Source organism: Balaenoptera musculus, chromosome 5 (assembly GCF_009873245.2).
Source record: "Balaenoptera musculus isolate JJ_BM4_2016_0621 chromosome 5, mBalMus1.pri.v3, whole genome shotgun sequence".
Taxonomy (NCBI): domain Eukaryota; kingdom Metazoa; phylum Chordata; class Mammalia; order Artiodactyla; family Balaenopteridae; genus Balaenoptera; species Balaenoptera musculus.
Window position 1 is genome coordinate 104,308,749 of NC_045789.1, and position 12,125 is coordinate 104,320,873.

At 55.9% G+C, this 12,125-nt stretch overlaps 1 protein-coding gene across 2 annotated transcripts in view; it reads right to left on the reverse strand.

Annotated features, from left to right (window-relative positions):
• The window catches only part of JAKMIP1 (janus kinase and microtubule interacting protein 1), a 92,496-nt gene that overhangs the window by 39,601 nt on the left and 40,770 nt on the right, over positions 1–12,125 (reverse strand). For both annotated transcript variants that reach the window (XM_036853030.1, XM_036853031.1), the window contains exon 2: positions 3,417–3,681. In XM_036853030.1, coding sequence (XP_036708925.1) covers positions 3,417–3,545 — 129 coding nt within the window. In that variant the 5' untranslated portion in view covers positions 3,546–3,681. The remainder of the gene's footprint in view (positions 1–3,416; positions 3,682–12,125) is intronic.

The following is a 12,125-nucleotide window of genomic DNA, read 5'->3' on the forward strand; positions in this document are numbered from 1 at the left end:
CCCGGAAGGCTTCCCCGACTGGGTCAGGGCCTCCGCTGGGCTCCCAGAGCCCTGCATTATTCCCTCCATCACCACACAAATCACACCCGAATTCCAACTCTCCCGGCCTACCCACTGCAGCCAGAAGCCCCTGGAGGGCAATGAAGCCCGATTCACTTCTGTAGCTGGACTAGTCCCTGGCCCAGTGCAGATCCAGACCAGGGTGGGCTGCTCACTGCAAGAACAAATGAATCACCAGCTGGTGAGTGGTGGGCAGCAGCCGGAACCTCCATGGCCTGGCTTGGGCCCATGTGCTGACCACTGCCCTCTCTGCCCCCACCCACTCCAGGCCATGGGCCTCAACAAGTCAGGGACTCTGCCCCAGTGGCCTTGGCACCCTGATTGGCGCTGAGGATGCTCCCAGGTGATGCCGGACACTTGGGATGGTGTGAACCCCGCTCCCTTTTGTGCCAGCTAGCAAAACCCTTCAGAGCCAGCTCCAGACCACCTCTGCAAAGCTTTCTCAGGCCACTCTGACCATTGCATGGTTTCCTAAAATCTCTGGTGCAACATGCCAAGTACTGTCATCCGGCTAGCTCCCTGAGGATCTGAGCACCCAGCCTGCCTGAAGGCAGGCCATTTCTGAGTCACTTCCAAACGCCCAGCCCAGGCCCAGAGCACAGGCACGGGGCGGGGGGCTGGGGGCTTGATGAATGTGTGGATGAACCAACAGGTACGTTCCCCACATGCCCTCGCCCTGCAGTGTTCAGTGGGGACTCCTCTGCTAAAGTAACAACGCTGTAAACGCAACACCAGCAACAGTTATCATGAGAGCATACAGAAACAGCAGTTAAATGCAGTCATAAAGTTTATACTTATGTTTCTCATACCAGCCAGTAAGCACATTGCTGAATTCTCTGAGAACAGAAACTCTCCCAGTGGCGGCCTGGATAAGCCCCCCGGCAGGGCCACGAGGTGGCTGGACTGAGCAAACGGGCAGCCAGGGCACGGAGAGGCCGGAGGTGCGTGGGGAGGCACAGACTGGGTTTCTTGTAGGCCTGGCTTCCAACCCAGTGCCAACACCTGTGACTGTGCGGACCTGCTGTGATGGGCTGAACTGTGTCCCCCCAAATTCCTGAATGGCCGTCCTAACCCCCAGACCCTCAGAATGTGACTGTATTTGGAGACAGTCTTAAAAGAGGTTACTAAGTTGAATGAGGTCATGGGGGCGGGTCCTGATTCAATACAACTGGTGCCCTGACAAGAAGAGATTAGGACACAGACGCACACAGAGAAGAGCATGTGAGGACACAGGGAGAGGGCGGCCGTCTACAAGCCAAGGAGAGAGGCCTCAGGAAAAAACCAACCCTGCCCACACCTCAGACTCCCAGCCTCCAGGACTGTGAGGAAATAAGTCTCTGTTGTTGAACCCCTACCCCAGTCTGTGGTACTTTGTTACGGCAGCCCAGCCACCTCTCCTCTCCAACCCTCAGTTTGCTCACCTATAAAGTGGGGAAAGCCACATCTGACCTCACAGGTCACTATGAGGGTCAGGAGGCCCTCTAAGGTACCTGGTGTGGCCTGTGTAGCAGACGCATAAGTGTCTGCCAACCGCTGAGTAACTACATGTGACAGGCAGTGCCCAGGCCCCGGATATGACTCTCTCATTCATTTCTTAAACAACCCAGGGAAGCAGACACATCAGATGTCCCCATTTAACAGATAGGGAAACTGAGGCATAAGGCAGCTACCTGGCTTGCCCCAAGGCCTCAAGGCGAGTTAGGTGGTGGAGGTGGGACGGAGACCTGGCCGAATGATGGTGGCTGTGCGGCTTTCCCCATAACCACAGCTGCTGCTGCTACTTCCTGGTCAGCCCCTCCAGGCCCAGCTGTGCAGCTGACCACCCAGGGGATCCTGGCGGGCAAATCCTTCCTGAGCGGGACAGGATGTGGACAGGCCGGCACCACCAGCAACTGTGCTGAAAGACCCTGGCTGCACTGGCCCCGGAACTCTGAGCGTCTGGGGCTGGGAGGCAGCACGTGTGTCCCCAGGCTCCAGGAGCCCAGTCTTCATCGCCCCAGGTCGGGGACTCTGCCTCTGCTCTCCACGTAGCTGTCCTGAGCTGGGGTCAGAGCCAAGGACCAAGCCCCAGCCCCCTCCCCATCCAGGAGCTGGACCCCGCTCCGCCCTGCAGCTGCTGCCAGAGTCCCAGCTCTCAACCAGACACCTGCTGCCATCCCCCAAGCAGTCCCTCCCCGCCCTCAGGTGCTATGGGCAGGGCCGGAGGGTACCTTCACGGCTTGGGGTATAAGGCCAGCCCCTCAGTCGGGCCCCCCACGAGCAAGCCCAAACACCATCCTCCTTCTCTCCTCACACGAATGGCGGCTCCACCCTGCTAGCAGAGCACCTCCACCCCACCTGCTTTTGCCCTCAAACCACCCAGGTCAGAACCACACCAACAAAGAGGACTGCGGCAGCACCCAGGCACCGGATGGGCTTTTCTTGCTTACATTACCTAAGATCTTTAAGACAACCTTAAACTGGGTGGTTATCATGATCCCATGTTACACGTGAGAAAACGGAGGTTCAGAGACTTTATGTCACTCATCTAAGATCGTGAAGCCAGTCAGGGGTCAAGGTGAGGTCTGAAGCCAGGTCTGCATGATTAGAAAGCCTGGGGTCCTCCCACTGTGACTGGCTGCCCATCACGCCAACAGTCTGATTGGCACCCAACGGGGCATCGTACTGACTGGCTCCAAAGCTCATACCTGCCTTACGAGAGCAAAACAGCTCCCATCACAGAGCCAGGCTCCAAATCAAGCCCTTTATGTCAGGGGTCCCCAACCCCCAGGCCGTGGACCGGTACCGGTACCGGTCCGCAGCCTGTTAGGAACCGGGCCGCACAGCACGAGGTGAGCGGCGGGCGAGCGAAGCTTCACCTGTCGCTCCCCGTTGCTCCCCACCGCTCGCATTACCACCTGAACCATCCCCCGACCCTATCCATGCAAAACCTGTCTTCCACGAAACGGGTCCCTGGTGCCAGAAAGGTTGGGGACCACTGTTTGACGTATTGATATATGTATTTACATCCTTACTCCTGCCCACCGGCCCATCAGGTGGTACTGTTAGGATCCCATCTTGCAGGTGAGGGAAATTACGGTATGGAGAGTGAAGTAACTTGTCCGAGATCAGAGCCAAATGTCGGGGAGGGTGGGGGGGATGGGGTAGCGGACAGGATTCGCATCCAGGTGGTCTCTGTACCACCACTGATGTTACACCCATTTTAAAGAGAGGCAAGCTGAGGCTCAGAGAGGTGGAGTGCCCAACCCCACCCCAGTCCTGGGACACACCCTTCACACTTACCTCAGGGGCAATTTGTCCACCGGGAATTCACAGCCCACCCCTCACTTGAGCCAGGAGGCCCTTGTCCCTCCCACCTTGCTCTTTTCCTGCTGGAACTCGATCTGAATGCTGGTCAACTTGGCCCGCAGCTCCTCATTGGCCATCTGCACCGCGTCCATCTCCACCTCAGGCTTCTCGCCCTTGCTCCGGCCTTTCTTAGACATGCTTCCTCTCAGGTTGAGATGCTGAGATCCTGTGTTCACTCCCGCCAGCCAGCAGGCACCGCTCCCAGCTCCGCCGTGCTAATCAGTCTCACAGGGCTCAGCTCCTCCTCTGCGTAAACCACCATCACTTGGGATCCTGGGGGAGGAAGGAAGCCAGGTCAGCAGAGAGAGAGGGGCTGGTGCCCCCTTGCCTGGGGCACTCAAACACGATGGCAGCCAGCGTTTGCTGATGCCTCCCTCCCTGATCCGGGCACCTGCTCACCCCGAAGATGCCCCACCATTCACAACACTGACCTAGGGCTTCTCCAACAGGGGCTGCATCAGAATCACTTGCAAGCTTGTTAAGACGGAGTCCTGGGCCCACCCCCAGGAATCTGATTTGCATGTCTCCCAAGCTCCCAGGTGAGGCTCCCAGGTGACCACCTCTCATTGAGTAGCTCTGTCTGGTCCAGTCCTGGCCCCATCAAGGTGAGACTACGCCACCTAAGCAACTATAGACCTCGGTCTGCAAGTGTGACTGAGCCTCAGTCACCTTGGTGCTTGATTCAAAGGCAGGATTCTGGGGGAGCACAGAGCTCAAAGCTTGAGGCCTGTGGGGAGGGGGCCAGGGGACCTGGATGTCTCATCCACACACCCAGGTGATTCAGGAGCAGGGTCTAAGGACCGCACTCTGAAAACTGGGCTTTCAGACTCCCTAAAGGTTAGTGGTTCCCTCCCCACCCCAAGGACTAGCACAGCACTGGTTGCCCAGAACTGCTAGCTCTGGGCCCAGTTTTGGTGCCCAAGCCAGCCTGGGGGTGTAGCACAGCCCCTGGAGGAGGTGACAGCCAAGCATGGTGCTCTGCGGTCCTCCAGGCCTCTGTGCCTGCCTGGCCAGGCCTGAGCTGGTCACGCGGCCAACGGGATGCCCTGATAAGCTAACGGCCCCTCCAGCACCCACATTTCCCTGGGGGACCCCAGACCTTCCATTTGGTAGGGCTGCCCTCACAGCCCACACGGTGTCAAAGCCAAAGCCATTAAAATCAGGCCCGAGTGACAGCCAGTAGCACTGTGTATTGGATGCTACACGTCTGTCACCCCACAGAACACGGCACAGCACAGTGTTGACAAAGGAGCCCAAGAGCCTCAGCAAGGAGATGTGACTGCTCAATGCCACACCACGGGCAGAGCAGAGCCGAGAAGGTGCATTCCAGAAGCCATACTCAGCACTGGCCCTGCGCTAGCCCTGGGATGCGATGGAGGACCAGACAGGCTCCCAGCCATCATAGAACTTTCTAGCCAGGGAGACAACTACGGAAATGAATACATAAAGTAACTCTGGATTGTGACTGGCGTTGGAAAGAAATAGTAAACAGGGTATTTGAGACCTCTATCAAATATTACCCAAGTCACTGGCAGAGGGAGACAAGGGGAGTAAACTGCCAGACCACATGGGGCCTGGAGACCATGGACAGAGTCAAGGCCAGGTACAGAATGTGCAGCCCAGTGCAAAATGGAAATGCAAGGGTCTTGTTTCAAAAACTGTTCAGTGTTTCATGACCATGACACTGAGCATTAAACCAAGAGTGAAGGCCTCTGACGGCCTCTACAACCACACCATGCACCGGTGACGCTGGTCCTGGACAGAACTTAAGCGCAACTCCGAGGATGCTTGGTTGGGCAGCAGGTCCCAAGCAACAGGGGTCAGCTTCTGGCTGATGAGGACTACAGTGGGCTGAATGGTGGTCCCCAAAAGACACGTTCACATCCTATTCCCCGGAACCTGGGAATATGCCCTTATTTGGAAAAAGGGTCTTTGCAGATGTAATCAAGTTAAAGATCCCAAGATGAGATCATCCACGATGAGGTGAGTCTTAAATTCAATGACATGTGCCCTTGAAAGAGACACAGAGGAGAGAACACGCAGAAGGGAAGGCCATGTGAAGAGAGAGGGGGGACTGGAGTGATGCAGCTGGAAGAGGTCGGGGCGGGGGCGTCTTCTCCCAGAGCCTCCAGAGTGAGCAGCTCCCCGCCGACACTACTGACACCGCCAGATTTTGGACTCTGGCCTCCAAAACTGTAAGAAAGTAAATTTCTGTTGTTTTAAGCCACTCCATTTGTGGAAATTCTTTATGGCAGACACCGGAAAGGAATACACTGGGCATGGAGGGAAAAACGCTCATGGGACACATTCAGCACTTTGTTTAATGACTTAAGATAGCCAGCTTCTCAGCACTGAGCCCTGCTTCTTTCCCTGCTTCCTTTCACATCAGTAATAAGCCAGCTCACACCACACCACAGGCAAATCTCCTGTCCCTCACTCAGAGCCTACTATCTCATGATTTACACACAGTGCTAGCAAGCTGAGCTGTCTGTTCTCCCAGCCCAGAGCAGAGGGAAGCCAGAAACTGGCAGACGGTGTTCTGCAAAAGGCAAACACGCAGACAGGAGAATGAAAAGAGAGCAAAGATTTTTCTAGAAAGCAAAGATTTTTCTACCATACCTTCCGCCCCAAAAAATAAGAGAGTAAAATAATAATTACCTTTATTACCTTCAGTATTACCTTTAATACTTGAAAAGCCTGCAAGGCCTAAAATATTAACATTCTTAGGACACCTCATTCTCCAATTACAGCAAATCAATAAGGTGCTCACTGTCCAGACTCTTTTTATACAGTGTTGGTGCAAGACAGTCAGTGGGAGTTAAAAAAAAACGTTCATGAGATGTAATAAATAAAGTCAACTGAGTCGAGTTTTCCTAACACACATTCTAGGCTCCGGGGCTCAGGGCTATAAAGAGGACCCGGAAGGAGGAGCAGGGCTCAGTCGCTCAGCCCAGCGCTGCCACCAACCTCTGTGCTCTCCTCACCCAGGACTTCCGAGCCATGGAGTGGAGCGGGCCGTGCAGGGCTGGTGTGGGCGACAGGGCTGGCACCAGGGCTAACCCCAGAGCAGGCTGCCCGCAGCCACGGGGCTGGGGCCTCTGCGTCCCGTGACAGACCCCAGCAGCCCGAGGTGGCACATCTTAGAAATGATGACAGAACAGCACATCTGGCGGCGCTCGGCTCCCTGGGCCCTGTTCCAAGCTCTCTGTGTGGCGGCTCGGTCCTCACCTTGACCCCGGGGCTCCTGACCATCAGTGTCCGGCCACCAAGCCTTGTTGCCACCAGTTCTCAGAGGTGTCCCCTCCTCCCAAGGCTCTGGCCATCCCTCCGGCCTGACTGTGGCCTCCCCCGTCTCCTGGCCTGCACACTGTCTGCCCCCACAGGCTCCCTGGGCAGTGGGATGACCCTCCCCGCCTCTCCCTGCTGACAACCTGCAGGGGACAGTGCCCATGGCCACAGAAAGCAGCCCTCTGTGCTGCGCCCTGATCCACTGCCCGGCCTGAGCCAGTGGTGGTCCCCGTGCGCCACACCTGCCGTCCCCTGCGGTCCTCAGCCCGTGCCTCTCCCTGCCTGACAGGGCCACCTCCTAACTGTGCCCAGCACTCGACTCCGGCCACACCTCCTCCGGCAGCCCTCTCCGCCCCACAGGCAGGGTCAGGGTGTCCTTGCAGCCCAAGCCCCACCAGATTGACTCTCAGCCACCATCCAGGACCACGAGTCCAGCAGGGCTGGGGCCACCACAGGAGACAGCATCACTTTACCGATGGGGAAACTGAGGCCCAGACAGATCAGAGGCCTGCCTGGGGTCACAGGGAGGGGGGGCCCAGTGGGGAGAGGAGAACTCACCACTCCCCTGAGCCCACCTGGCAGTCGGCAGAGCTTGCCTTGAGCTGCAGAGGCTGTGGGGTGGGCACCACCCCACACGGACCCCACGGGCCTGGCCCCAGCTCACTGAGGTGCCCTCGGCTCCCATGATCCCCACCGCTGGGCCAATGATGTCATTCATCACAGCAGCTAGGCTCCCCCACCTGGGCTGGCTAACCCCTCACCTAGGACCCTCTCATCCCAGGGGCCACTGGAGCCAAGACCCTGACAAGCTCCTCCCTACACCGAGGGCCACCTGTTCCCACTGAGCTGGGACTCAAGCCACTTGCTGCCAAGTCTCCCAGCCGCGGACTCACAACCACGGGGCCTGCACTGTGCTGACCTCCTTTTCTAGTTCAGGTTATAAATTTTGCACCCAACAAACATCTGAGGGTCCCTCTAGTGACAGGGAGGGGTGGCTTCTGTTAATGTCCTACATACATCACACACCACACAAACACACACACACCACAATGCACACGTCATACAGAAGCACACCACAATGCACACATCATACAGAAGCACACACAGAATGCACACACCACACATACACACCACAGAGAAGCGAGTACACATACGCACTGCTAAGGACTGAATGTCTCTCTCCAAAATTCGTATGTCGAAATTCTAATGTCCGATGCGATGGTATTAAGAGCTGTGCCTTTGGGAAAAAGTTAGATCGTGAGGGTGGAGTCCTCATGAATGGGATTAGTGCCTTTATAGTCTCTGCCTTGTGAGGACTCAGCAAGAAGGCAGCTGCCTACAAGCCAGGAAGAGGGCTCTCATAAGAACCTGAGCATCCTGGCACCTTGATCTTGGACTTCTAGCCTCTGCAACTGTGAGAAATAAATGCCTGTTGTTTAAGCCATGCAGTCTATGGAATTCGGTTATAGCAGCCCAAGCTGACGAAGACACATACACACCACACCACAGGCATCAAACACCACACACTCACACCACACACACAGATGCACACCAAACACCACAAACTCACCACACACATACCCTCCAAACACAACACACATCCCATACACAACACACACACTAGTTCAGCATTTCCAACAAGGATGGGGAAACCCCGAATGTCCAAGGAAAGCATTTCTGAGATGCGCAGAACTGCCTCTCCAGCCTCCATGTCGGAATTCCCAAAAAGGGGTCCTGAGCATCTTGTGAAGGCTCCTTGGAGCCTCCGATGACTCGGGAAGGCCTGGGTGCTTCAGAATTCCTGTTATCAACAACAAAGGGAAGCACAGAATCGGCAGGCTCTGAGCAGGTGGGCTAACAGCAGGCCCACACAGGCTGATGGGATCATCATTCCCATCGTTCCACGGAGGGTACTGGGCTCAGAGGGGTTCAGAGCCGCCCAAGTCACTGCAGGCGAGCCCCACCCGAGTCTGGTTTACCAGCTGCCCGCCATGACCCACCTCACCCCGGCCAAACCACAGAGTGACCCCAGGGGCAGGCAGGGCAAAGGTTGCTCTCCCGATTAAGAGATGAGGAAATTGAGGCACACACACACACACACACACACACACACACTAAAAAGCTACACATCTGGGTTTGCTGAAAAGCTGGTTCTTCTGGAAGAAAGCGGGTAAGCAGAGGAGAAAGGGGGTGTGGGCTGTGCCCTGGGGGTAGCAGGGCAGAGACTGCGGGCCCTGGCAGGGGAAGCTCGGTGGCCAGCCTCGGACTCCCACCGGCCAGGTCACTAGCACGACCCCACCGGCACACTGGTAAGGGCCAACTGGGACAATGGCTATGACAGTACTTGGAAGGCCATGAAGTGGCCCAGAAACAGGGCTCTTCACTGTGTGATGAAAAAATAACGCAAACAAAGACAAGGTCAGTGGGCAGGGACCCTGGGACCCAGAGGCCCCACAGGTCACCTCCTCCCTGACATTCCCCTGCAGGAGCCGCCACACGTGGCCTTCCAGCCTCTCTTGAAAGTCCTTCCAGGGACACGAAGATGTCACCACAATGGGAACGTCTGCTCTCCAGGGCATCCCTACTTTAGAAAGCACTTCCTATTTTCAAGCCAAAAACACACAGACACACAAATAAAAAGGGCCTCCTTAGGACTTCTGCTGTTAGTGCCTTCCAGCACCTGGAAGCTGCCCCAAACAAGCCCACTCCGCCGCCACACAGAAGGCCCTTAGAGACTGAAGATGCCCATCACACTCCCCCACCCTCCTCTCCTCCAGGGGACGAGGCATAAGAAGAGCGAGGCACATGCCCTCATCAGGCACCACGGTCAGCCTTTTACAGGACAAATCCAGCTAAGCCTCCCAATGACTATGATGCAGGTGCCATTGTTACCCCCATCTTGTGGATGGAGGAATCGAGGCCCAAAACAGTAAGTAAGCTGCCTGCGGTCGCGCAGTTAGAAAAGAGGCAGGCAGACATGGATGCAAATCCCAGTGTCACTCTGGTCTGCGGTCTGTGATCTGAGGTCCCTGGGCCTCGGTCTTCCCATCTGTGAAGTGGAGCTGTCACTATTGAGAAGGTCCTAGACAGTAGGTACTCAGCAAGGGACATCTCTCCATGGGGGCAGGGCCGGCCGGCACCGGTTTCCTGTGGGTGTGTTTTTCCAAACGTGTGGACATAGCACTCTACACCCCGGAGCCAGGCACTGCGGCTGGTGTGGTGGATGGAGCTCAGAGGGACAGAGAAAGAGGAGGGGGTGAAGGGAAGCCCGGGGCCTGGGAGTTTGTCCCCACAGTGGGGAACCCAGCTGGTGGCAAACTTGCTTCCTCAAGTGGAGAGAAAAGAATGGACTCATCTACTGGACAAACCCCAGCTCAGGCGGACACACAGGCATGGGCCGCTCCTCCCACCATTGACTTTGCTGCCTACCCCTCACGGGCAACACCCAAACCCACGGTGCCACCTGTCAGATTCCCTCTAGCGTCCTTCCCTTTCCCCGCACCTGCCACCTGCAGCCTGGTGGACTACCAAGCAGTCTCCCTGGCCCCCCTACTCCAGTCACCCACCTACAGCCACCAAGAGGAAGCCTCCTGAAGCAGAAGTCAGCCCACATTGCACCCCTGCCTAGAAAATAATCAACACAACAACAGTAATAATCAAACAACATGTCAACCTGCTGTGGTCCCACTGCCTCAGGGGAAAGTCCGCACATCACCGAGGATGCCTTGCGAGGCCCCTGCCATCTCGCCCCATTGCCGCGTCTCCTTGTCTGCTTGCCCTGCCGGATTCTCAGCTACTCTGAAACCATCTTACTCACTTGACTCTCCAGTATCAAGCAAAGTGCCTGCCCAGAGCAGGTGCTTGGTGACATCAGGACCCCTCCCGGACGTCTGCTGACCTGTAAAAGCATCACATACGCTTCTTTCATACCCAGCCCATGGGTGTCTTTACAATTACAAAGTTCAGGCAGAAGGACACAAGAGATCCTTCAAGGGACGCAGGATTCCTGAGTCCTTGGTAAAAATAATCCCCCAACCATGACGCCGAGCATCACTACGTGAGAACTGACTTCTGTGTGGACAGAGATGCGAGTGCCCGGGATAGTGGGTCTGGCTCACTTGCAAGCTGGCCCCCTTGCTGTGCCAGATGGGTACCCCATAGTCAAATATGGCCCTCAGCAAAATGACAAGATATGAGCATCAAAGACTTTGGCCTTGCCCTTGGGTAGCTGGTTGCAGAGAGGAGCTCAGCCTAATGAACACGTCATTCCCTCATTTGTTCAGCGCAAGCTCACCGCTCACTTCCTGTATGCAGGCCCCGTGCTGGGCACTGGACCACGGTACCGAGTAGCCCCGCCCCACCCCACCCCCACCTCGGGATGCTGACGGCCTCTCCAGCCCAACGCTCCCTCCTCTCAGACTCCTGCTCCCTTGCTCTTTTCAGTATCTCCATATGCAGCTGAGGAGGAGACCTGCCCTTTGCACCTTAAAACTGCTGTAAGAAGGGTGTAGTGAGATTTCTCCAAGGACCACCACTCTTCAATCCCTAGAAAAATATTAGGAGGTCAGAACACCCCCTCCTTTTGATGGCAGCATCACCTGCCATCGTCCCCTGCCATTGTCACCCCAGTCACAGAATCAGCATTGTCACCTCTGAGGTCAAGACCATACGAATGGCTGGAGCTGACACAAGCAACAGCTGGACACTGAGGACACCCCTTCAACAGGAGCAGGAGAGCCCAGGGATCTCCGGACAGCCTCCATCACCTGGTCCTAGCATGTCCATCTTGATATGTCCCAAAGAAGTAAAGTACAGCCGAGTTCAGGGACAGGAGACCTCTCTGAACTTGCAGACTCTGAAACACCAGCACTCAGGGTCAAGGACCCACAGAGGCCACACCTGAACTCATGGATGCCAGCTCCCCTTCCCTGCCAAAAAAACCAGAGAAACCCAAATAGGGCAATACTGTGCAGTTACCTGCCCCATGGCCACTTTGGCAAAGTTCTGCCCAGTGAAAAGGAGGGGATCCCTACACAGGAGGAAGGAAGGGAGGAAAAATGGAAGAAAAAAACAAGGGAGGGAGGGAAGGAAAAAGGGAAGGAAGGAGGGAGGGAGGGAGGGAGAACACAGAAAGAATGGAATCAAACTTCTAGTTTCTGGTCTGGTGTGTAAGGAACTTGGGAGTCGTCACTCTCATTTATACAAGACAAGAGCTGAACAAACTGAAAATCAGTAACTTTTCTTATATCCGTCAGAGAACCGAGGTCATGAGGCAAACCACTGCAGACAGGCAGATACAGAGAACAACATACCACAGCAGAAACCCAGGAGTAGAAACCTCTGTGGGAACCGGTTCAGATTCCTTTTACCAAATACTTCCTGGCCAGCTTTCAACAACAACAACAAGTTACAAGGTATACTAAAAGGCA